Source organism: Ceratotherium simum, chromosome 11 (assembly GCF_057802395.1).
Source record: "Ceratotherium simum simum isolate JZ-2026a chromosome 11, ASM5780239v1, whole genome shotgun sequence".
NCBI lineage: Eukaryota > Metazoa > Chordata > Mammalia > Perissodactyla > Rhinocerotidae > Ceratotherium > Ceratotherium simum.
The window spans coordinates 36,495,437-36,522,593 of NC_141910.1; the positions used below are offsets into that span (position 1 = coordinate 36,495,437).

At 37.4% G+C, this 27,157-nt stretch overlaps 2 protein-coding genes across 4 annotated transcripts in view; one reads left to right on the forward strand and one right to left on the reverse strand.

Annotated features, from left to right (window-relative positions):
* Positions 1 to 2,567: 2,567 nt before the first annotated feature.
* CRIPT (CXXC repeat containing interactor of PDZ3 domain) lies at positions 2,568 to 9,637 on the reverse strand. Its single transcript, XM_004436684.3, has 5 exons — positions 9,519 to 9,637; positions 7,453 to 7,518; positions 6,648 to 6,702; positions 3,061 to 3,164; positions 2,568 to 2,745 (listed from the first exon to the last, which is right to left on the reverse strand). The coding sequence occupies exons 1-5, from the start codon at positions 9,532 to 9,534 to the stop codon at positions 2,681 to 2,683; spliced, it is 306 nt and encodes a 101-aa protein (XP_004436741.1). The 5' UTR covers positions 9,535 to 9,637; the 3' UTR covers positions 2,568 to 2,680.
* Positions 9,638 to 9,762: 125 nt separating this feature from the next.
* PIGF (phosphatidylinositol glycan anchor biosynthesis class F) overlaps positions 9,763 to 27,157 on the forward strand; it is a 33,598-nt gene continuing 16,203 nt past the window's right edge. Inside the window, exons 1-4 of one of the 3 annotated variants that reach the window (XM_004436686.3) lie at positions 9,763 to 9,873; positions 11,831 to 12,079; positions 13,486 to 13,577; positions 14,866 to 14,982. In XM_004436686.3, the coding sequence (XP_004436743.1) occupies positions 11,852 to 12,079; positions 13,486 to 13,577; positions 14,866 to 14,982 (437 nt within the window). In that variant the 5' untranslated portion in view covers positions 9,763 to 9,873; positions 11,831 to 11,851. The other 2 variants (XM_087436817.1, XM_087436816.1) reach the window with 2 other exon arrangements.

Below are 27,157 nucleotides of genomic sequence, written 5' to 3' on the forward strand. Positions count from 1 at the left end.
AAAGTATTAGGCGGCTGACATAAGGCTGAAAAGCGTTAAGTCTCTTTTCTTAACCCTCAGTTCCAGTCTATAGAAAAAACCAGTGCTAATAGCTTTAGATGTTTTCTATATGGATACACAAACTTCTGCACATATATATAATTCTTACATCATTTTGATGGCTCCACATTCCAAAGAATGAATGCCCTTAAGAAGTGTTCTATTGGTATATAAGTTGTTTCTAACATATATACTTTTTAAATAACAATCTGAGATTAAAAAAATACTTTATTTCATCACTTTTACATTTACTTTGATAAAAGCTATGTTTCGCCTTAATTCTGTCGTATTATTTAATGTTATAGTTTGTTTTTATGCCTTCTTTTAAAAAATATTTTATGTTCGTTTGTTTTGGGATTTTCCTTCTCATCTAATAACTACTCAATTTATGGCACTTGTATTATTTTCAACAATACGAAGATTTATAATACTTATATTCTGTTCTGAGGTATAATACTAACAAAAGTTTTCAGAGGAGAACCTGAGTCTGGCCACTGGATCATTTACGGAAGGAGGCTACTTAAGGCATGAACGCGAAATGTGGGTTGTGGAAGTCCAGGTCCCAGATTATACCTAGGAAATGTACTCTTCTCAAAGTTGACTTTGAGTCAACCCAACTTTTAATGGATATGGGCCACTCGCTGACTGGGTCCTATTATGGATCCCTTGTGTTGATTTTAATTTTTTTTTTTTTTTAAAGATTTTATTTATTTATTTTTTCCCCCAAAGCCCCAGTAGATAGTTGTATGTCATAGTTGCCCAGCCTTCTAGTTGCTGTATGTGGGACGCGGCCTCAGCATGGCCGGAGAAGCAGCGCGTCGGTGCGAGCCCGGGATCCAAACCCGGGTCGCCAGCAGTGGAGCGCGCTCACCTAACCACCAAGCCACGGGGCCGGCCCTTGATTTTAATTTAAAATCTCAAATTGATTAAAGCATGAGAAGATAGTTCCTGCCCTCGGAGCTACTGTTATTTATTATATTTTTGCATTATCCTTTTGATCTTTCCCGATATGAATAACAATGTATCCTAGAAAAACACTATTTAAAAAACCTTATAAACAGTTAAAACTTTAAATACTTTCAAAATACTTTTAAAACAAATTAAAATCAGTATCTATACAATGTATACCATCATGTTATCTACTCTACACGTTTTACCTGTTGTTAGTGTCGTCATTTCTGACTCCCAGTGACCCTGTGTACAGCAGAGAGGAACCCTAGCTGGTCTTTTTGCACCATCCTCTCATCTTCCGGCACTATATAAGACAATGCTCCGCTGCTATTTATAGGGTTTTCATGGCCAATTTTTTTGCAAGTGGGTGGCCAGGTCCTTCTTCCTAGTCTGTCTTAGTCTGGAAGCTCTGCTAAAACCTGTCTACCATGGGTGACCCCGCTGGCATTTGAAATGCCAGTGGAATAGTTTCAGCATCACAGCAGTAGCAGCTGCCACAGTACGACAACCAACAGATAGGTGGTGTGGTTCCCTGATCAGGAAACAACCAGTGCCACAGCAATGAGAGCGCCAAATCTTAACCACTAGACCACCAAGGCTGGCACATATTTTACAGTGATATGTGTTTATACATACTGTACTTGGCGATAGGGAACACGTTTTTGGTCTCCCACAGTAGGCTGCAGGTTTCAAAAGCAGAAGTCCTGAACCTCTGAATATAGCACAAGGAAAATCTTTGCTTGAAACCTCAAGTAGTCTTTTAGCAGTCTATATTATATATATATATATATATATATATATATATATATATATATATATATATATATATTAAAAAGAGTCAAAATGTTTGCTTTGTTCTATTTATTTCTTTTTTTTGGCGAGGGGGAGGGAAAAGGTAAAAAAAAAAGTTTGGGTTCTGTTTCAACGAGCTTTCCCCAAGAGTGGTGGTTCATTTTCATTGCACATCATCACGGATGAACGCTGTTCCCCCAGCTTTCACGACAGTTTGAATTGAAGATAATGTGTGTAATACGTGTTTTTCTAAAATCCAGCATATTCATTTGGGCATATATGGGGTGTCCCTTGTGTTCTTGTACTCATATGAAAGATATTGGCAATTTGGCTTCAAGAACAAATAAAAAAAAATCATAAATACAATTTGTGTTTGATTTGGGTCTGGACTAACTACTAAGGAACCAGTCAGCAATACTGGCCTCAGATATTTAAATAGTGAAACTGCAATTAATTAAGGGACTGCTGATTCTAAGAACAGTGCAACCAACAAGGCAATGAGGGAAGAATTATAAGTCTAGATGCCAAGATCAGAGTAAAATATCAATAATCTCCTCACTTTTGCAGTATCTATATAGTAGAGGAAGAGGATAATACAAATTATAATAATAATAAATAAAAAGTGCATACAGAACTGGGGCAATATTTTTTTCGTTAAATTTGCCACTTATTCCAATTCGATAAGATGCTTGTAAGGAAAATAATAATTTATGGCAGAGAATTAGTTATACTGTTGCTATTAAGAACTTAAGAGCAAAAGAATGAACAGAAATTAACATCCCTGGTTTAAAGTTGTCTTAAAACATGTTATTTTGCAACTTGAACATCTATGTTATGCCTTAAAAATTCAAAACAAAAAGTAAAGTCACATAGACAGGCAGAAACATCATTAATACATTTAGACAGATGTTTGCTTGTAGTTTTTCGTATCCAAAACTTTTTTCCCACACATCGCACAGATACCTAAAACAAATAAACACATGTGAGCAATCAAATCATAACACCAACTAATAATACCAATCAAATATCTAATACCAACGGTTTGGTTTATTTAAGTCACTCCTGAAGCTTACAACATAATTTAACAGCATCAGAACAGGGAAAAGGAAAATATATACTTTTAACTATGAACAAGTTCTACGTTTTATTTTGCCTTAGAAAAAAGAGCATTTGCTCAATAGGACTTATGAACGGCTACTCATTTTTTATGTTATCCAGATCAGTACCAAAAGAAGTAGGTCTGATATGAACAGAAAAATGGTATTAAAGGAAACTTACCCTTTTTGTAGGCACAGCCCTGGCAGTAATGAGAACCCGGTTGGTGCACAGAACTTTTACAAATTCTGCAAGTGGAGAACTTATTTTTTCCGTATGGATCAAATCTAGAGGTTTTTTTTTAAGAAAGAAAAATGTATAATAACAATAGAAACACTCTTAAATAACCTCACTTAAGTAACAAATGGGATTAATCCATGCTCTCTGTGACCTCTATCAAACTCTACAATTGATAGGCAAAGCACTCTTTTAGCTGGCTACTCTCTTAATATACCTGCACACCTCTGCTCCTTCCATGTAAAGTTGTATGCTTATAAAAAGTCAGTTGTACTTAATCCCAAAGCTGTTTATATCAGTTGTACTTGACAAGCTATTTGTGTGAGGTAATTAAATATTACGGAAACTGATGAAATGTGGGTGCAAAAAGAGTGATTGATTCTATTAAAAACTAAGTGAATGCTTTAGGATGACTAAATAAGTGTGAATCATTAAAACTGCTATTGAATTAGGCATAGGTAAGACAACTATTAAAAACTGGGGAAAAATTATAAGTGGAAAGACTTGGCACTTTGCAGTGTCAGTTCTTGCTCTACTTTAAAGATACTGGAAATATATATTCTGCTTATTATCTATGTGAGGAAAATGACAAGGAACTCTTATCAGTAGGCTGATACTCAAAAGCCTTGTCTCAATGCCAAATGACTGATAAACGCCATGTACAGTTATGTGCCCACCTTATAGTAACTAGAATATGAAATAACTTTAGAGGAAATAATTCCTCCTAAATTTGCAATCACTTTCTGTAATGATACATACCAAATACCAACATTGTTCTAGACCTGGTTTCTTCTGTTTGGGTACAATACAACAGCTCATTTTCAAAGGTTAATTTTTCCAAACCCAAAAGAATGTCACTTTACTCCCCACAAGAGAAGACAGAGTAGACACTATTCTTCCTTTAAATAAGCTCAATTTGTTTGGACCTGTATATCTGAAGATTACTTTTTCTTAAAACCATATTTTATTCTAAGATGCACATTTTAATATCTCCGAACTCTTACAATTAATTGGCAGAGCTTTTTCTTTCTTAAAGTAATGACACATCTTATAAACGTGAATCTTTTAGATTCAATGCAATACAGCAGTACACTTTCCAAAGTGAGATATTTAGAGTACCTAAAAGTAATAGCTACTTATTGATGATATCAGAGTAAGTCTGAGAGCATAAAGGAACTGGAAGTATCTAAAATTGTACAATGTGTAAAAATAAAAACTTAGTCAATAATAACCATGGTGTTAGAAGACATCAATAAGTCAGTCAACAATACATAGTGTGATGCTGCACTGAAGATTAAGTCTATTGTGCTGTTTTGTAACATTATTTATTTATTTATTTATTTAAGTTTTATTGTTCACACATGTTTTTTTTTTGATAATTTTATTTATTTATTTCTCCCCCAAAGCCCCAGTAGATAGTTGTATGTCCTAGCTGCACATCCTTCTAGTTGCTGTATGTGGGACGCGGCCTCAGCATGGCCGGAGAAGCAGTGCGTCAGTGCGCACCCGGGATCCGAACCCGGGCCGCCAGCGGCGGAGCGCGCGCACTTAACCACTAAGCCACCGGGCCGGCCCCATGTATCATTATTTAATAAGCATCTTTATGTGCCAGGCACTGTATGTAGTAAAAGCTTTATTATTATTACTACTATTTCTAATCCTTGGGATGATGTCATGAAACAGGTATTTATTCATGCAGCAAATATATAGTGAGTGTCCACTATGAGCCTGTTACTGTTCTAAATACCAAAGATGGACCTGACAGACAGAGCCTCTGCCCTCATCAAGCTGACATTCTAGTGAGAGGAAACTGACAATAAGAGGAAACAAACATGCTTTTCAGATAGTAATGTGTGTTGTAGAGAAAATTCAAACAGGATACTTCGGCAGACACGAGGGGAAGAAGGAAAGAAATTAGTTTAGATGCTGGTTAGGGACCCTTTCTGAGGAGGTGACATTTCAGCTGAGACCTAAGTAAGAAGAAGGAGCCAGCTATGTAAGCTCTGAGGGATGAGCTCTAGGAGGAGGGAGCAGCAAGCACAAACCTCTTCCAACGGGAGTGGGTTTGGCATATCTGATGCAGCAGCCGGTAAAACAGGAAGTCAGAGAGGTGGGAGGGGCCAGATGATGGAGGATCTTGTAAGAACACGGTAGGGGGCTTAGATTTTATTCTATGTTAAAAAAGAACCAGTGGAGGGTTTTGAGCAAAGCAGTTACATGCCCTTTAAAAGACCACTCTGGTTACTAGGAGACTGAACTATAAGGAACAAGAGAGGAAGCAAGGAGATAGAAAGTTATGACAGTATCCAACTAAGAAATAACAGTGGTTTGGAACAGGGTAAGAACAGTGAGATGGACAGAAGCAGGTGGATTCAGCTTATATTTTGGTGGTAGAGCCAGAAAGCTTGCTGATGGATATGGGAAGTGAGGGAAAGGGAGCAATCAGTGAGGAATTCTAGTTTTTAGGCTCGCACAACTGGATTGGACAGTGGTGCAATAATGAGAAGACTATGATTAGAAGTCTGAGGGGAAAAGAGGTTGCCTGTTAGACATCAAATTGGATGAGTCAAGTAGGTAGCTGGATACATGTTTGGAGCTCAGAGAAGTTAGGACTGGAGAGTCATTACCATACTGTTTGAATTTAAAGCCATTGGGCTAAAGTCACTGGAGGAGAGATTATAAATTTATAAAGAGAAAAAAAAAGTTTAGGATTGAGTCCAGAGGCACTTGATTGAGAAGGAACCACCAGTGAGTTGGGAGGAAAGGAGAGTGTGATGTCCCAGAGCCAAGAGAATAAAGGGGTACAAAAAAGAGTTGTTAAAAGGCTAAGTAAGGTAAGAACAGAGAAGTGGCCATCAGTTTTAAAGGTCATGTGTGATCGTGACAAGAGCAGTTTCAGGGGTCTGGTGGTGATCAAGGCCTGACTGGAGTGGCTGAAGGAGAGAATGGAACTTAAGGACAATGAGAAAGTTTTGAAAACTTTTGCTGTGAAGGGAAGCAAGGAAATAGGGTGGCACCTGGAAGGGTTCATGGAATTTTTAAGACTGCATATAATAAAGCATGCTGTCAAAAATTATTTTTAAGGTAGGAAATTCATTTTTATGCCCATTCTCAGATGAAAAAGTAAAATTCAAAAAAGTTAAGAAACTGGCTTAACTTATTTAACATCACAGAGCTAGACAGTGACAGAGTCTAGATTCAAATTTAGGTCTGATTCCAGAGCTTATGATCTTTCCACACTTCTCTGTTGCCTCTGATTTATAGCATAATTAAGAACTAGAAAAATATAAAAGTTGTGTTTTCTGGTGAAATTATAAAAAGAAAGTAACACATACTTTCATATATTGATACAGTAAAGAGGAACAGGGTAAAACTAGCAGGTTATAACAGATAGCTTGGTTTTGCAGACCAGGAACTATCTAATTCTATGCTTTATCACCACAGAATAACGCACACCAAATTCACCCCAGTACATGCAATATTAAAAAGAGTGGAAATTTATATGACTGCTCTATAGGTGCTCCTATACCTACCTTGCTTTTTTTGAGGTCAAAGCTTTATTTTCGTTCAGCTTTCTTCCACCACTTTCTGTAACAAAATATACACGTATTTTAGTGGGTCATTTCCACACATTTCACACATAACATAATCATATAGCATTGAACAATTAGTTAACAAGTTCATTTTTCAATCTCCTACCAACAGACCAACCTATATGAAAATTTTCAAAATTCCTCAGTTAATAGCCAGGTTCGTAAGACACTACTTGAAAAGAAAACAACTGTTTATTGGGGAAACAATAAAAAATTGGATAAAATGCAATCATTTTACTTCTTAGACTCAAAGTAGGACTTTAGGAGTGGGTCTACATTTAATGCACTAATGTAAAATCTAGATGCCATTACTTTGGTGCCATAGACCTTGAAAAAGTGTTTCTTTTCCTTCCCTTTGAAAACATCTTCATTGCATTGAATGATTATGAAGGTGAAAACATTTAAATGATTTCTTCAAGAATACAAAAATCAGGTGAGAAGAGGGGGAATTAAATACCAACTCCAATTAAGTTGAATCAAATCAATTACTTTGATATACTCAAGGCTTGAAAAATCATTTAATTATTTTGCTATGTCCTATTTACCAAATTAGGAACCCCAATATGTAACTGAGAGAACTAAATAGAAGATATTAAATTGTTGCAGGATCCAGTATTCTTAATGTTTAATACATGAAATATTTTCTACATATAAAAACATTTCATTTTCCAAATAATGTAAAAACTAAAACATTATTCACAAGAAGTATTCAACTCAATTTCTATGTTCTAAAAGGAAAAAATACCTGTGGTATTCCTTGCACCATCTTTCCATGTATCTGGAGTGATAACAGTACCCAGTTTCTTTTCACCTGTTACAAGACAGTAAAAGTAAGGGGAATTAGTATTTACTATCTAATAAATACATTACATTGTGCCTAAAGTTCACAATGGTAGCAGCAATCATATTATAGTAGAAGCCTGTTAATGCTGGGGTCAGGGCCAATGAACCAAGACTTAAGATATTAACTGTGGGCAATGGATGACAGACTCTCAGTAAAATCTGTAGGATAGTAGTATGGTTTATAATAGGCTTCCTATGTACTTGTATACTTTACATAAATCTGACAAATCTATTCATTTCATAAATATTTACTAAGCACCTATGATCTATAAATCATTGCACAAACTACAGAGAAAAATAAAATGATAAATGAGATGAAGCTCTAGATTTCAAGGAGCTTATAGTACACTGATTTCTCTAACAGTAGTCCTTAAGAGGTACATGAACAAGATGAAACTGCACACAAACCTTTTGTATGTCCATTTCTTTTACAGACTCTGGTAAGAGTCTATAGCTTTCATCAGCTTCTCTAGCTTTCATCAGATTCTCAAAGGGCTCAGAGAACCAAAAAAAAGTTAAGAACCATTCAACTAAAATACAAGCTAGAAAATAAAAAGTATAATAATTGAGAGCTAAAATAAATTGAGAGCTAAAGTACTAGGAGAAATTCCACGGATGAAGAAATAACCTTGTCTAGGGAAATCCAGGAAAACTTTGTGGGGAAGGCAACTGAGAGGGTTTGTGGCAATGTGACTGTGAAGAAAGAGGAGGAAAGAGGATGAAGGCAAACTAGATAAAGGACACAGCCTGAGGAAAGGCAGGGAAAGCTCAGAATACACAAGGGCATGCAAAATAGTTTGGTTTGGCCAAAGTGTGAAGAGGGTAATAGTTAGTGACAATTAAGTTGGAAAGATAAGCTGAGGCCTTATGGTGGAGGGTCATCCTGAATGCCAGGCTCCAAATACAGAAACCCCAAATTATTCCCTGCACACTGAGAATTTATTAAAGTAATCCGACCATGGTCATCCTTTTACCTAATATAAGAACTGTTATGCAAACTCATGGATGTCTGTGCTCAAAGTTTTATCTACTAGGGAGATATAAACAAAATGGATCATGTTAGACAGTAACTGGATCATGTTAATGAGACAGCAATGAGGACAAGAGTTCTTGAAACCTTGTGACAGAAGAGCCAGATATGTCTAGTGTGAGGAAAAAGAGACTTGGGGATATGACAGCTGTTTTTAAACATATAAACGGTTTGTGAGGTAAAAAAAATCATCAGATATTTTCCAGAAATCTCAAGGGTTGGCATTAGAATCACTGGAGAGCAACTATAGGGAGGAAAGACTTTTCTAAAAGTCAGTGAAGTATACACAGACTCATTTCAAGGTGGTGAGACTCTCCTGGCCCCAGCCTCAATACTGTAGATATTCATGCAGAGGGCAATTAAGCCAATGTATGGAATACTGACTTACGATTGTTAGATAAAATACAGATGCTCAGTTAACTTTAAATTTCAGATAAAAAAAAATGAATACTCTTTTCTGTAAAGAATGTCCTAAAAGTCCTCGGGGACAAAGCACTTGCAGTAGTAAGGAGCAGCAGAGCCAAGTCTCAAATATTGTACGGGACACATTTATACTAAAGATTATTCGTTGTTTACTTGAAACCCAAATTTAACTGGGCGTCTGGTATTTTTTTGCTAAATCTGTAGATGCTGTAGAAGTCAATTTTAAGACCCATTCCCACCTGAGGGTCTGTGAGGCAAGAGAGCCAGTCAGAAGCTGTTTGGGATGAGATCTGGGGTTGCTGGAAAGCAACGGAAATAGACCAAGAGGTGCAAACTGAGACCAACCTATATGGTCGTTGGGGAGGAGCAAGAATGGTCAAAGGGCAGAGTAGGAAGACAGGCTAGAATCAGAGTGCTGTGGCCGCTGGCAAAACAAAGAAAGGGCCAAGTTCCCGGGGAACTCCACTTAGGTTCTTCCAGCCTCCTTCTCCCGCAGAAGCCACCCCTTAACTCACATTTTTCGCACACCATCCTTCCGCGACGGTTCCCTTAGCCGCGGAACGAGCAACGGGTTGAAAACATCAACAGCACTGCCAGGGAAGAATTCCCCTTCCGGGTTACGGCAACCCACTTCCGGCTCCCCCGCTCTCCGCCCCGCCTATCCTACGCCTGGAAAGCCGCGGGAGGAATAAACGCGGGCGGAAGGCGGGGCTGCTTCCTTTGCCCGCCCCTCCACTTCTGCGATTGGCTGTGCGGCCTTGGGTCTCCCCGCCCCACAGGCCTGCGCCTGCGCGAAGGTCAGGGCGGCGAGTCGCACCTGATGGTGGGAGGTAGTAGGTCTCGCTTCGCTTCCGCAGGTGGGCGAGTTAGGTAAGCCCAGCCTACGGCTCGCGGCTCGCGAGCCTCCCGGGGGTGAAAGCAGCCCCCGCCAACTGCCCTAGTGGCCCCGAGCCTCTGCCCCGTTCCTCCCGCGCCCCCGGGCGCTCGAGCGCCACTCTTCCGGCGTGCCCCAGGGGCTGCCCTGATGGACCGGCCGTCTTTGGGATTTGACCTTCTGTGTCTGTCCCTCCGTTTCTCCTGGGCTGCATGCCCGTTCTCTTTGATTATGCCTCTCAGCTCGTCCCCTGCTGTCCACACTCCTGCCGGCTGAGGCTTGGGTAGAGTCCCGAGCTACACAGTTTGAGGTGGGGCTGCAGATAAAGGTCCCGCGATTCCCGCGAAGGCTCCCCTGGGAGCAGCTCAGAGGGCCTCTTCTCCCGCCACAATGCCTGTGGACCCGGGCCAGGTCAGAACGCGGACGCCGGGACTGAGGCCGCCTCCGGGGCGTCCCCGTGGGCTCGCCAGGGCCTAACACAGTGCTGGCTTCTCAGGAAGGGCAAACACTTGACCCCCTCTCCGTTCGTTCGTTCATTCATTCGGCAAGCATTTGAGTTTGGGTACTGCTCACTGTATTAGATCCAAATCCGCTGATGTCAATTGGGATTCGGAGCGTGGCCCAGAAAAATGTCCTAAGGGGTGTCTGTTGAGACAATGTCTTCCGGATCCCCCTTCCCACCCCTCAATCAGCCAAGGATAGGACCTGTGAGAAACTTTTCCTTTCTCCCTTGCTATTCATTCTCTTCTCGACCCCTAGTGTGTATCTTTTGTCAGAGAGACTAGGTTTTGAAATGGATTTGGCACTCGGGAGCTTGGGACCTTGACTTGTCTCCTAACCTGTCTTAGCCTGTTTCCTTATCAGTAAAATATTTGCCTTTGAAGATTGTAGTGTGAATTAAATGAGATCTGTTAGAATAAGGCCTGGACTTGCCTTTTTGCGCTAGTGGGCGCCCCCTCTGTGTGTGTGTGTATAAAATATATGTTTTTTTCCCTAGCGTGTTCACCAGAATGTGAACTATTACTTTAAATTAATAAGGTCCTTAACATTATTCAATACTATGTATAAGCTGTCTGTTAGGTAATGAATAATTAAATATATATAGAAAATACTTGTTTTATGTATGGAGAGAAAGTACATTTTTTTCTCTTTTTCCATTCTTGCTCCTTTTTTTTTTGGTGAGGAGGATTAGCCCTGGGCTAACATCTGCGCCCATCTTCCTCCAGCAGTGCATAAGTCCGGGCCATGAACCTTGGGCCACTGAAGCGGAGTTCTGGAACTTAGCCACTGTGCCACCAGGCCGGCCCCCATTCTTGCTCTACATTTGATTGGAGTATAGCACCTGTAACAGACACTGTCATTTTGGTATTTCTGGAGCACTGGGGTCCCTTAGTTTAGCATAATGTTCTTTGAACTCTCTTGATTACACCGGCCGTCATTTGAGTATTTGAGTTTGCAGTTGGTGTCACTTGGCATTTGCTAGAAGATGTGAACTCCTGTCATGTTAGACAAAGGTCTACAATGGTGAAAAAAACAAACATGCCAACAATTTAGCCAAAGTGTATTCATGGGATTTTTAGAATGCATAGGTTATATTTCCAGCTGGGGGAGGTCATTAATCCATGCAGTTAGTTTTCACCTCTGTTATTTTGGCAAAAAAAAAAAAAAAAAAGAAATTGAATTGCTTAATTGGTCCTAGCACATGACTCTGTTGCAGAAATCAGTCGCAAATATTTAAGAACTTAGTAAATTTGTCTTTTTTAGGCTCTGAGAGCTATTTGTACCATATTAGTCTACATGTGCATTTACGCATATGCATCTTATTGTGAAAGCAATACGTTGTTGCCCGTAGAAAATTGACTTTGGTTCAAGGCTTATTTTTAGGCGTTAGAGCATTTAGGATGATGGAAAAAGTTATTGCATATGCTTTTTTCTTAATTTGTTTTTCATTAGATAGCCACTCAAGAAAACACCATGAAAGATACTGATATCAAGAGACTACTGTATACCCATCTTTTATGCATATTTTCAATTATCCTAAGCATCTTCATTCCATCATTGTTCTTGGAGAACTTCTCAATATTGGAAACACACTTGACATGGTTGTGCATCTGTTCTGTTTGTGTAACTGCTGTCAATCTAGTATTATATTTAGTGGTGAAACCAAATGCATCCTCTAGAAGAAGTTCATTATCATACAAGGTAAGGCTTATTTCTTGATAACTGATTTTTAGATGGAGGTAGTGTTTCTTTTAATGGAAGAATAAAGTATTAGTCAAGTACTCATTGGGTTATTTACAGTGAGTAAAGAGAACCTGATTTCTTTTTCAAATCAGTAGCCTATTTGTTGGAATGCTGCTCACAATGTTTAATAGATCCTTGCCGTGCATTAGTTGTGAAATTAGGATGTCTTTTTTTTTTTTTGTGAGGGAGATCAGCCCTGAGCTAACATCCATGCCAATCCTCCTCCTTTTTGCTGAGGAAGACTGGCCCTGGGCTAACATCTGTGCCCATCTTCCTCCACTGTATGTGGGACACCACCACAGCATGGCCTGACAAGCGGTGCGTTGGTGCGCGCCCGGGATCCGAACCCAGGCCTCCAGCAGCGGAGCGTGCGCACTTAACTGCTACGCCACGTGGCTGGCCCCAAAATTAGGATGTCTTAAGTGGATATTATAGCTTTGTGAACCCATATAATCAATGGGGATCATTGGAGATAAATACATATAGCAGTCATAACTTTAAACCTTATTTTATAAGACATTTCAGTTTATTTTCATTTATTTTTTGCATTTCTGAAAGACAATGAGGTTTTCAGAAATTAGAAAATAAGACTCTATGATAGCTCTAGTTTCAATATGGCCTTCCTTAACTAAACAGTAGTTAAAGTTTTCAGATAATAGAATCTGTTTTCTGAAATATTCACCACAGTGTAACACTTGACTATTACTTTAAATTAATCAAGTCCTCACTTAACATTATTCAATACTATGTAAGCCCTCTATGAGGTAATTTTAAATACGTTTACTGCCCTATGATTAAAAAAGCTTATTGCATGTTTTATAATTAGATCTTCTTAATCTCCAAGTCAAGTAGGTCCCACACACTAATTTACAAACATGTAAGTCTTTTCATGTGGATCATCTAGTAACATGAATATGATTTGGAGAATTATTTAGTATTGTGCTTTTTTTGGTGTAGTTTTCCTAGGGATTTTGTTTTAAAATGAAAAAAGTTATTATAGTCATTATTTTCTGCAAATATTTCATGTGTGGTCACGTGTATGTGATCCCAGCACTCTGTTATTGGTAAATATTTTATAAATACTGATTAACAACATAGCTCAATACATACCATAGAAACAAATGCATTTTGACTCTAGTGTTGGTTGGGTGGGTGGAATATGGGGGTGATGCTTGCTTTGTAAGGCTGTGTTGAGGGCTGTGTACCTGATGGGACATGTGATCTGACTGCAGGGTACTCAAATCCAAAGAACATTCAACTGTATCACACATTATGGGAATAAGTTGTGTTTGTAGGTAAAATGGAGGCATTTGCTGTTCTTTAGGCATTCTCTTGAGTCTTTAAATTATTCATTTCTTTTTTAGGTAACCAGATTTTTGAAATGCTGTATCTATTTTCTTATGTCTTGTTTCTCCTTTCATATAATTTTTGTTCTCTATGGAGCACCACTAATAGAGTAAGTCTGAAATTTTTATCTGAAGGCAGTTTTTATCTGTGGCAATTATGTTTTAAAACACTCATTTACTAAATAATGTGCTAATTCTATTGGTGATTAGACGAAAACCATGGTGTGTTTAATTAATGGATCAAGTAAGGATGCTGACACATTGCCCTTCCTTAGCAGTGTTATTCTTTTAAAAAACAGTGGAATAACTTAATTCATTAAATGCTCCTATTACCTAGCCTTATGTCACCCACTTGCATGTGAGGAGGAGGTAGATGAGAAACTATACTATACCAATAAATGTGTGGCCCTTAGAACCTCTAAGGAACTTTTATGCAATGATATGTGTAAGTTAATTATAACTAACATATCAGGTCTTAGTAAATGTGATTCTGAAGTGCTTAAAAAGAGTTTGTTTTCTTAAGAAAAGTCAATAGGTTCCTATATTTAATTACTTAATAAGGTAATGTTTATAGTTTAAAAGTAAAATTTAAACACTTTTTCAAAACTGATTTTAAATTAGTGAAAACTAAATTCATGAATGTTTCTTAAATAATGTTCATTATAGTTTGGGAAACTTCAGTTTAGCAGTGATGAGTGATCATGGTGAAATGAGTGATGTGATATACACACACACATACATATATAATTATGTATATAGTTTTATATATATATACATAGTTATATATATATACACTAAACAGGTTATTCTTTTCTACAGAGGGGAGGACAAGACCTTTGTAATGAGAAATGGTAGTTTCTATCTAATCCATTTTAGAGTAGAATGAATGTCTGGAGCAGTGGTGCCCAAAAAAGTGCGGTTCTAAAACCAGCAGCATCGGGATTTTATCAAAATGCAAATTCTCAGGCCTCAGTCAGAAACTCTTAGAATAGGACCCCCCAATCTTCAGTTTATCCAGCTCTCCAAGTGGTTCTGATATTGGCTACAGTTGAACCACTGGTTGTAGAGACAGTTCCAGAGACTATTGAGGAAGAAAGTTAATTATCTAGAAATGGGGTTTCTTGCAATGGACAGTCTCAGTATGGAACATAGGGTATTTAACACTTCTGAAATCTGTCATTAAAGCCAGATAGTTGCTAGATTGTTTTTTATAGCTTGCATTTCAGTAGTAAGATTATTTATATTCATTATTTTGCTAGGACTGATGTTACCTTTCAAAGTAAAGTATAAGAAAATATTTTTACATTAAATTTATTTAAGTAACAAGGAATATATATGTGTGAGTACATGCACCTTTAACACTTTTTAAAAAATTAATAAGGTTTTTTTTTTCCCTAGGTTGGTGTTGGAAACATTTTTATTTGCAGTTACTTTGTCTACTTTTACTACTGTACCTTGTTTGTGTTTGTTGGGACCAAATATTAAAGCATGGCTAAGAGTTTTCAGTAGAAATGGGTAAGTTTTAATTTTATATTCTAGTGATGTTTGAAATCTTAAAAAAAGTAATGAAGTATTTTTCTATTCATGGCAGCTTGCAGATTGTTCCATGAGTGTTTCTCAGTTCTGTCTGGTTCTCGGAGATGCCTCAAGTCTTCACTGCAGTTGGGGACGGGTCAGGGAAGGGGCGGTATGCACTTGAAGGGGACTTAAGCAGGCAGAACTACAGGTGCCTCCTTCTACTTTAGCAAGATCAGTTCTGCTTTTTTCTCTATGGTAGAATTCCACTTAGCCTTTTGTTTGAAAAAAGGTTTCTGCTACCAAAAGAAAGCTTTGAAAACCACTCCTTGGGGTAATTTGTCACGGTGATAAAATTGCTGCAGATAAAAATTGCTCTCATATATCTTATAATGTAGAATTAGGGTCCACAATCTAAAAATGTTTAGTGTGACAACTATAATATCTTGTTTAGCCTCTTTTGCGGTTAAAATAGCTGAGTGCGAGTTTTATAGGATTTCATTTCCTTAGCAGTCATATAATTTTCAGCACAGCTAAGTTAAAATTTTAGCTTCTTGAAAGGCAGTGAAATGATTTGTATCAGAAATGGTTGAGTCATAACTAAGAAAACTAGAAGGTTATTTAGTGTTCATGATTTTGTACTATTTATCACCCAGCAGCAGAAACTTCTTGAGCATTACTCTATGCTCCGTGTTGTGCAAGCTCTGTGTGGAGTCTGAAGTATTAGCCGTGATTCTCTCCCTGAGGAGCTTGCATGTTCAAGGGACTGGAATGAAATGAGCAAACAACATGAGACTAAAATTGTGTAAATCAAGCAATAGATGCTATAGGAACTCAGAGGCATAAGAGACCACTGAAGAATGGAGCTGGGGGGTGGGGGGATCATCTACGAAGGACTTGGATCAGGAGTATGAGATCTGTGAGAGTAAGGGGAAGGGGGAAGACACCCTGTGCTAGGGGAATGAATGAAAGCATAGAAACTGAAATGAACGTGGTATTTTTGTTTGATTTGGAAGGAAACAGCCCAAGTAGAGCACAGGATGCGTGCTGGTTAGCTAGGCTCCATAAATTACGTCTTCTTTTTGAAATGAGTACTGTTTGTTCCCCTTCAGAACCATGTTTGGATATTCATAAACTCTCTAGAAAACAAAAGTGTAATAATCATTGAAAACTTTTTCCCACGTTGTTACCATAGTATCCCAAATGGAATTAATTTCTTTTAGCATTTTAGTTTGAAGTGTTTAAACAGGGAAAACCAGTTGAAACCTTATTGGTTTGGATTGGTGATTTATCCAGCTTTGACTTCTGCTTCTGATAAGAGCGTTAATGGTGTCTTTGGGGGAGACAATGCCATTTGATTCTGCGGTTAGTCTGCTATTATATGGCATGTCCATTCCTAAAAATCTCTCGACTATGCAAAATTGGGCAATAAAAACCATAGAGCTCAAGGGAAAGATGGGATTGGGGCATAACACTCAAAAACTTCATCATTAATATGTAAGAAAAGATAGGAACTTAATAAAAATGGTAGGTCAGTTTTTATACATGTTAAATAGTTAAGAAATATATAAATATTATAGTAAATGTAGCACTTTTCCTTGGAAAAACCCTGAAATTTGCTTTTGGAAGTAGAAGTGGGGAGGGTTACCTCTTGTGAGTTATTATTAAGTGATAAAGGAGGGTTGTCTGAAATCTGATGGAAAGTTAAGGCCAGGTGTGGAGGGTGTGGCTCATACACAAGAGGTGAACTAAGGTAGTTGGGAGATGGGTTTTTTAAATAATATTGAGATATAATTCAAATACCATACATTTCACCTATTAAAAGTGTACACTTCAATGGTTTTTAGTATATTCACAGATATGTGCAACAATCACCACAGTCAATTTTAGAACATTTTCATCACCTCAAAAAGAAACCCTGTACCCTTTAGGTATCACTTCTTTATCCTCCCTCCCCTAGCCCTAAGCAACCACTAATCTACTTAACTGTCTCTATAGATTTGCCTATTCTGGACATTTCATAAAAATAGAATCATATAATAGGTGATCTTTTGTGATTGACTTCTTTCACTTAGCATAATGTTTTCAAGGTTCATCCATGTTGTAGCATGTATCAGTACTTTGATCGTTTTTATGGCTGAATAACATTCCATTATATGGATATATACCACATTTTATTTGTCCATTTATCAATTGATGGACATTTGGGTTGTTTCCACTTTTTGCTATTATGAATAAACTGCTATAAACATTTGCGTGCAGGTTTTTGTGTGGATATGTTTTTATTTCTCTTGGTATATGCCTAGGAGTAGAATAGCTGGGTCATATGGTAACTCCATGTTTAAACTTTTGAAGACCTGCCAGACTTTTCTATAAAGTGGTTGTACCATTTTACATTACCACAGGGTTCCAGTTTCCCCACATCCTGGCCAACAGTTGTTATCTGACTTTTTATCCTAGTGGGTGTGAAGTGTTATCTCATTGTGTTTTTTATTTGCATTTCTCTGCTGACTAAGGATGTCAGGCATCTTTTCGTGTGCCTTTTGGCCATTGCATATCTTCCTTGGAGGAATATCTCTTCAGATCCTTTGCTCATTTTTTAATTGGGTTGTCTTTTTATTGTTAGGTTGTAAGAGTTCTTTGTATATTCTAGGTACAAGTCCCTTATCAGATACATGATTTGCAATATTTTTTCCCTCTCTGTGGGTTGTCTTTTCACTTTCTTGATAGTGCACTACGAAGCACAAAAGATTTTAATTTTGATAAAATCCAATTTAACTATTTTTTTCTTTTGTTTCTTGTGCTTTTAGGGTCATGTCTAAGAATCCACTGCCAAATCCAAGGTCATGTAGATTTATTCCTGTGTTTCCTCTATGAGTTTTATAATTTTACCTCTTACATTTGGGTCTTTGATCTGTTTTGCGTTAGCTTTTGTCTATGGTATGAGGTAAGGGTCCAACTTGACTGGATAGCATGTGGCTATCCAGTTGTCCCAGCACCATTTGTTGAAAAGGCTATTTTCCCCCTTTGAGTGATCTTGGCACCCTTGCCGAAAATCACTTGGTCATAAAGTCATGATTTTATTTCTGGACTCTCAATTCTTATTCCATTGATCTATATGTCTATCCTTACGTCAGTACCACAGTGTCTTGATTAGCTGGTAGATGTTTAAGACGTGTGCATGTTTTGTGCATTCATATGTTGCCCTGTGCAACTGGATGCATTTTTCTGTGCTCACTTAGTGTTTCTCACAGATGAAATTGCTCATATTGTTCCCTAAAGTACAAATCAAATTGAAACAAATTTGAGTCTTCAAAACAAGCATTGTAGCAGAACTGATCGTATATATAAATTCTTAATATTTTAAAATTAAAAAAAAATCAGACTTTAAAACTCAAGGGAAACAGAGAAACTATTCTCAGTTTTTCTTAGTAACTTACATGAATTTAATATGTATGCATTTTTCTGGGCCTGTTTTAACCCTGTTTGTAATTTAAGCCTGAACCATATCTTGCAGTAACGCCTGTTATTTTCTGCTAGGTAAAAAAAAAAAAAGGCCTGGCCCCATGGCTTAGCGGTTAAGTGCTCGCGCTCCACTGCTGGTGGCCCGGGTTCGGAACCCCGGGCGCACACCGACGCACTGCTTCTCCGGCCATGCTGAGGCTGCGTCCCACATACAGCAACTAGAAGGATGTGCAGCTATGACATACAACTATCTACTGGGGCTTTGGGGGAAAAAATAAATAAATAAAATTAAAAAAAAAAAAAACATTGGGGCTGGCCCAGTGGCATAGTGGTTAAGTTCAGCGCACTCTGCTTCGGTGGCCTGGGTTTGCAGGTTCAGATCCTGGGCGCAGACCTATGTTACTCATCAAGCCATGCTGTGGCAGTGACCCACATACAAAATAGAGGAAAGATTGGCACAGATGTGAGCTCAAGGCTAATCTTCCTCAAGCAAAAAAAAAAAAGGAGGAAGATTGGCAACAGATGTTAATTCAGGGCCAATCTCCTTCACCAAAAAAAAAAAAATTATAAAATTTGCCTTTTGAATCTTCTGAGATATGCAGAATAAATCTCTTGTCATCTTTTTTTTCATACCTATCAGCCCTTTATCCCTTCTCAGAAGGATCTATAACAAAAGTAAAACAAAAAATTGTAGGAAGAGGAATACCATTTTCCAGCTAGTAGACTGACCAAGATCCATTAGTTTGATAATACATAGTGTTAAGGGTTTGGGGAAGTAAGTGCTAATGGAAATGCAAATTGGGTCAAACTCTATGAAGGGCAGTTTGGTAATATCTATAAAAATTACAAATACTCATCTTTGATCCAACAATTCTGCTTCTGGGATTTTATCCAAGAGATATACTTGCACACCTATGAAATGTTGAATGCATAAGGTTACTCCTTGAAGCATTGAAAATAGCCTAAATGTCCTTTAATAAGGGATGGATTAAGTTAAATTTAATCCATACCGTGGAATAGTATGCAGCTGTTTAAAAAAACAACCAACTCTTTATTTGCTGATAGATTGTTAAGTGGAAAAAAGAAAGGTGAAGAAATGTGTGTAAGATGCTACCATTTCTGTAAAAAGTTGGCAGGAGAGAATAGATATACCTGTATATCTTTGGAAAGATACATAAGAAACTGATAAAACATTGGTTGTCTCTGGGGAGGGGATCTGAGAAGCTAGGAGAGAAGGTAAGGAGACTTTCCACTGACTACCCTTTGGTGTCTTTTGAAATGTAAACCATATTAATGTACTACATAGTCAAAATGAAAATTATGATGAGTTAGATTTTGCCAATACTTAACTTACTTTATGGTTATTGAAAGTTAGGTCTGTATCAAGAAGCTGTTAGGTTTCTTTGATGCTACCTAAGCTGCAGTAGACTGCAAAAATTATTCTTCTAAAATTTCTATCATACAACCAGAGAACAGTTCAGTCGCTAGAGGACTATGGCTAAAAACAGTCAATTTGTAATACAAAACATTTTATTTAAACACACGGGGCATGGCATGAAATAGTAATAATGCAACAATATTTTAATAACTTTTAAAGCATTTTCGTATATGTTATGGCATTTGATTCTCAGAGTAATCCAGTGAGATACTCCTATTTTCACCATTTTCAAGATGGAGATACTAAAAAGCTGACTAGTTAAGTGATTTGAGCAAGCTCTATAGTCAGTAAGAGGTAGAGCTGGGACTTGAATCCAGATCATCTGATGGTAAGGAAGTTAGGAGACTCTAGTAATTGAGGGTCAGAAAACAAGTCCCTGCCCTGTCTTCATTACTTAGAGGCCAGGTGATCTTAGGCAAGCTATTTAACTTCACAGATCCTCATATGTACAGTCATCCCTTGGTATCCCTGGGGGATTGATTCTGTAACCCCCTTTTCTCCCTAGATACCAAAATCTGCTCAAGTTCCTTATATAAAATGGTGTAGTTTTTGCATATAACCTACACACATCCCCCCCATACTTTAAATCATCTCTAGATTACTTATAATACCTAATACAATGTAAATACCATGTAAATAGTTGTTACACTGTCTTGGTTAGGGAATAATGACAAGAAAAAAGTCTGTCTATATTCAGTACAGGTGCAACCATTGTAGGTGTTTCGATTTGTGGTTGGTTGAATCTGCAGAAGCAGAACCCACAGACAGAAAGGGCTGACTGTAATGTGGTTAGAATAATACTGATAGATACTTTGCAGGGTTATTGTCAGAACTGAGTGACCTAATGAGTGAAATCAAATAGTAGATGCTCAAGAAACATTTGTCAAATGGATTAACAAATGTCAGGGAGCATTTTCATGTTTTTTTTTTTTTCTGTGAGGAGATCAGCCCTGCGCTAACATCTGCCAATCCTCCTCTTTTTGCTGAGGAAGACTGGCCCTGGGCTAACATCCGTGCCCATCTTCCTCCACTTTATATGGAACGCCGCCACAGCATGCCTTGCCAAGCAGTGCATTGGTGCGCATCTGGGATCCGGACTGGCGAACCCCGGGCCGCCGCAGCGGAGCACGCGCACTTAACCGCTTGCGCCACCGGGCCAGCCCCTCATTTTCATGTTTTATACTTCCAATCCTGACGATGGTTGTCTTAGTACTTCTTCCTGGTTTAGTTAACAGACCAAAGAGTTCAGGGCAAAGACAGCCAAGGAGAAGGAGGAACAGTTTTTTCAGTTTGTTTAGTGTAAAGTTAACTTAAACTTTGCCATGAGAGGGAAACTTAAGTCTTCGTATCTCCACCATACATTAGGGATAATTTCAGTTTCTTCCCTAGCACTTTTATCACACTGGAAGAATTTAGTATATAAATCATGTCAAATTTTGAATGAGGTAGCAAGTAATTAGATAGATTAACTTGTTTAATGTTAGAGTTGGCCTTCTTAAATGTTTACTTTTATGCAATATTTGTTTAAAAATTCAAAGATCTGGTGGTTCTGCAGTGATAATATGAAATACCCACAAAAACAATTACTTGTGTATTGTTTTGAAATTGTCCCAATATATGGTTAGCGTTGTTTATATTGTCACAACTTTAATTTCAAAGAATTCTATTATTATTTAAGGAGGTTGTACAAAACATGAGTAATTCGGTTTTTTCCTACTCAATAATAATTTACAACAGAAATTGAAGTTCTTATGCTATAGTTCTAATGCACTAAAAGTGTTTAAAATACCTTAAAAGTACTGATTGAAGATTTTAGAGCTTTAAATATTTTTATTATTCATCCTGTGTTTTAGTATATAAAATATGGTAGAGTTTTTTTTGTTTTATGTATTTAAAGCTGGCCCTTTTATTATTATTGAAATATGACTAATTCAGATGTTCAGTGTGAATAGGCTAATTTTGAATTAGGCTGACATCTTGCTCACTGTTGAATCAATATAAATGTTTTATACTATTTTTAAGTGAAATAATTATTATGTCCTGATTTGTAATGTATTTATTTGCATTTTTAATATTGAGTAGATGATAATCAGATGAAGATTGAGAAACACAAAAGCTTTGCTCTGGAGACTGTGTAGGAACAAGATCCCAAGACTAAAGGACCAATTCTGATGCTATTGAGATTTAATACATAATTATATGACACTAATTTAACAAGCCTTTTCCTCAAAGTAAATGTAAAGTTATTCCAGATAAGAAACAAAACAAAAGAATGCTGTTTTAAAGAAACTTGAAGGTAGAAAAGTCATTCGGTTTCTTAAAAAATTCTGCCAACTTCTTTTTGGTATTTTATTACTGAATATACTCAATTTGTAGTAGTTTCATTCAATTTGTTGCCTTAGTGTTATAATTATTGTGGATTTTTTTTTTATTTCTAGACTTTCTTATAAGAAAAGTAAATAATCTATATTTTTCATTGAAGTTTGCTTTCTGATTTATCGGTTCTTTTATGCTGCTATTTGAATGTTTAAGTCAGAACCTTATCACTTTTGGTGAACTAAAAAAATTGAAATTCTGAATAGGTCCCTGAATCTGTGGTTATCTTGCCAGATAAAGATAGTCAGTAAAACCTATTTGTGTAGACAAAGGCTTCTTTTTCTCATCTTTGTATTGAAATGGATTTTATATTAAGAAAACACTGTGGACATTAAGAGTGAAAAGAGAATGAATGAAAGAAATAGGTGATTTAGCCTTAATGTGGGCACAAAAATTTAGTGGCAAAGAGGCATTGGTTTTAATATTCATTCGGTGGGGAAGGGAAAAGTTTATATAAGAATTCTGTAAAATATCTTTAGCAACTAGAAGGAGTTATGTGGTGTCTGTTTTAGGTGAAGAGATCAACAGCTAAAAAGATCAACTCCATGTCAACAAGCACTGTTTTGATGACAGCCTGTCCAGGTCACAGTGCTCACTGTTAACTTCCGCAGGTACCTGATACAGGGTCTGGCCCGTGAAAGGCATTCAAAATGGCCTATTTATTTTAATTAATATTTGATATAATAAATTTCAGTGGAGTCAAATAATGTGGACAGTTACTTGGAGCTCGTTGTCATGAAGATTGATGTGTAATATTGCTTTAGTCACTTTTTAAGATTGTTCACAGAACAGTGAGCCATTTATTCTCAGCCCTATTGCCTATGTGTATACATTCTTTAACTATGAAAAAATTAGGCAATAATCACAGAATTCAGGTGACTTTATTATGGCAACTTATGAGAATAAACCAATGTCAGTGCTACTAAAAATTAGTTAATAGAGAGGAATTTATATTTTATTTATTCTTATCTTAATTGTTTATTACAAAAGACTATATATTGTAAAAATTAAAATAATAGACAAATATGGAAAAGTTAAAGATCCTAGTAATCCTATCAAAGAAGCAGTCATTACTAAGAGATTTAATATATTCTAATTTTGGCTATGCATATAACATATATGTAATTTTAAAACAAAAATGGTTATACTAGTCACTGCTTTATAACTTGCCTGTTTTTCACTTAGTAAGAATGTCTTTAACTGTATATGTGTATGATGTACCTCTTCCTGCATAGTATCCTTAGTATATCTCTGTCTATAAGGAATGGAAAACTCCAGCTTATATTGGTTTGAACAATAAGGAAACATCATCTCACATAACAAAGGTTCTGTGGTTCTAGATACAGATAGTCAAGCTGTGACTGTGCTTCTCATTGATTCTCCTGGTTCTTATCCTTGGGCTGGTATGAGATGGCAGTAGCTTTTCCTTAAGTCTTCTAAACTAATCATCAGGAAAGAGAATGGAATTGCCATGATTTAATTAGTCTAATCATCAGTGATGAGGTGAATCTTGGGCAATTAATCGTCATTACAAGTATTCCATGTACCGTGATTTATTTAACTAATTTCCTATTGAAGGTTTTCATCAAATTTCATGATTATAAATAATGTTGTTATGAATGTCTTTGTACCATGTAATTTTGTAGACTTGTGCAAGGGTTTCTGTAAACTAGATTCCTGGAGTAGAATTCCTAGATCAGAAGTTGGTAGACATTGCCTAACTAAAGTTTTAATTTGAAAAATATGGGTATACCTATATACTTATAGGTATGTCTCTGTCTATATATCTCTATCTCTATCTCTATCTGTCTACTAACAGAGTGTTAGTTTCCCTGAATCCCCATCAGGGCTGTTTAGTTTTTATCAACCTACCAGGGCTGCTGCCTGCTGGGCTCTGCCAAGGAGGCAGATTGTGCTATAGCAGCTCCATCTGATTTCTAACGGGGTGCATAAGCCCTGGTCAAAAATTTTTAAAAGTTTTATTTATGGACCCATCATTTATTAAATTTCAGCTGAATATTACTGATTAAATCACAGAGATAGCATTTCCCTTGCCCTGCCTCCATTCTCTCCTTCTGCCTCATGTTCAGAAAACTGCATAGAAAATAACATTCAGTCCTCAAAATGCAGCTTCAAGACAGGAAAAATTGGTGCCAGTTAAGATGGGAAGACAGCTTCAGAGATAATTCACTCGTTGTATCTGAACAAATAGGTAGTCTGGGCAGCCTGCCCATGTGAAGTGTGAGCAAGATGAAAAGAAATGGCTTGCTAACCCTAAAAACATACTATAGAAGAAGAAGAAGAAGAAAAAGGAATGCAGAACACAAGGAATTCAGCCTGGAAGAAAAGACTACACAAGGAACAAAAACAAACAAAAAAACTCCACAGTTTACCATAGACAAATGTTATTAAGGATATGAATTTAATAAAATAAGAGCTAAAGATGAGATAAGGAAGCAAAATGAGGGGGAGAAGGAGATTGCAGAATTAATGAAATAAATCGAGACTCCAAACCACACCATTACAGATAAATTAGAAACATAAGTTGGAGAGCCAAATTCTAGCCTGGAGGAAAGGTTTGAGCTAATCTAAATGAAGGAGAGGTAGAGAGGGGGTTGGGAAGAATGAAGCAATTAGAGAAGAAATGATAGAGGACAGACAAAGGAGATCAACCTAAGACTAGTTAGTGCCCCTAAAGTAAAAAACAAAAACTAATTCAAAGGTATGTTACCAGACAGTTTTCCCAAATGAAGGAATTATTCAGTTTGTATATTAAGAAGGTTCACTATATCAAGAAAATAATCGAATGAATTAAGGTTTCAGAACAGAATATAAATACTGTAAAAAATGATATAAGCAATAGAAGTTATACAGTGGGGGAGGGGAAGATGGAGAAAATATAATTGTACCCCTAGCTACTCTGGCTATCCCCAGATCCTAAGCCTATTTGTTACAGCCTCCTCAGGGAATAAGGATTAAATTAGTCTAAGTACTGAACAATGAGTCCTCACCTTATGTATGCCTAGTCTTTTTCACCTGCTCGGCCCAGAATACTGATAGCCAGGCTTATACCATTTAGGCAGAATATTGAACTATTTCTTCCTGGGGAAAATGGTACAAAAGAAAAACCTACAGATACTGACGTTTGGGGGTTCTCTGAAAGGCAAGGTTCCTACCCAGTCCCTGGTACAGTGAAGCCCCCCCATTGAATCGTGCTACTCATGCACAGTGAACATCCAGGCACCTGTTTAGTGTTTCACTTTCTTTTTGCTTTTTTAAAAGTAACTTTATTGAGATATAACTTCATATCATAAAACTCACCCATTTAAAGTGTACAATTTAGGGGCCGTCTGGTGGCGCAGCGGTTAAGTGCGCGTGCTCCGCTGTGGTGGCCCGGGGTTCGCAGGTTCGGATCCCGGGTGCACACCGACACACCGCTTGTTAAGCCATGCTGTGGCGGTGTCCCTATAAAGGAAGAGGGGCACGGATGTAGAGGAAGGTGGGCACGGATGTTAGCCCAGGGCCAGTCTTCCTCAAGAAAAAAGGGGAGGATTGGCATCGGATGTTAGCTCAGGGCTAGTCCTCCTTACAAAAAAAATAAATAAAGTGTACAATTTAATGGTTATTAGCATGGACACAGTTTTGTAACCATCTCCACAATCTAATTATAGAACATTTCATCACCCCTGAAAGAAACTATGCCTATTAACATCATCCTCCATTCCCACCCTTCTCTCCTTCCCCCACTTCCCCATCCCAGGCAACTACTAAAATACTTTCTGTCTCTAGATTTGACTGTTCTGGATATTTCATATTGTTTTACTTTTAAGTAAAATGAGGAGTGAAGAAGCACTAGACATTTGAGGAACACCTCTAAAATGAAAACAATAAAAAAGAAACTCAGTGGAAACACAAGCAATATAAAGGCCAGAAGATAACTTTAAAAAAAAACATATTTTTTGACATTCATAGAATATGAACAGGAGGCAATCAAAACGAATATTCAGAGAACAAGAAAGCTCTTGGGAATTAAAAATATGATAGGAAAAAAAAATCAACAGAAGTAGAGACAGAGTTGAAAAGATCCCTTACTCAAAAATGCAAAGATATGGGAAATGAATTAAAAGGTAAGAAAATCAGAGATTAATTCATAATGAAAATATTCCCAGCAAAAGAGCAAGAAAAACAGAAAATTCTTAAGGGGTCTGGGCAGAAGAAGTCTTTAAATAAAAGAAAATTTCAAGAACCAAAAGATCTGAGATTCTAGATTAAGAAGGCCCATGTATTTCCAGCATAATGAATGAAAAGACACCCACTCCAGGATGCATTATTGTGAAATTTTAGGTAACCAGGCATAAAGAGATGATTACAAAGGCTCCCAGAGAGGTTGGTGCAGGGAACGTGCTACCTACAGAGCACTGGGGGCCAGAATGGCTCTGAACTTCTCAGCTGGGAATCGGAAAACAATGGCACAGTGCCTTCAAAATTCTGAGGCATGAGGCTGGCCTGGTGGTGTAGTGGTTAAGTTCATGCACTCTGCTTCGGTGGCCCTGGGGTTCACAGGTTCGGATCCTGGGTGTGCACCTACACACCACTTATCAAGCCATGCTGTGGCAGGTGTCCCACATATAAAAAGTAGAAGAAGATGGGCATGGATGTTAGCCCAGGGCCAATCTTCCTCAGCAAAAAGGGGAGAATTGGCAACAGATGTTAGCTCAGGGCTAATCTTCCTCACCAAAAAAAAAAAAAAAATTCTGAGGCAAAATGATTTCCAACAATTATAGTAAAGTCATTTTCAGACTTTAAGCATCTGAAATCTATTTTCTGTGTACCCTTTCTCAAGAATCTATTGAAGGAGATGCTTTGAAGAAAGAAAAAGGAAAATAGAAGGAGGGA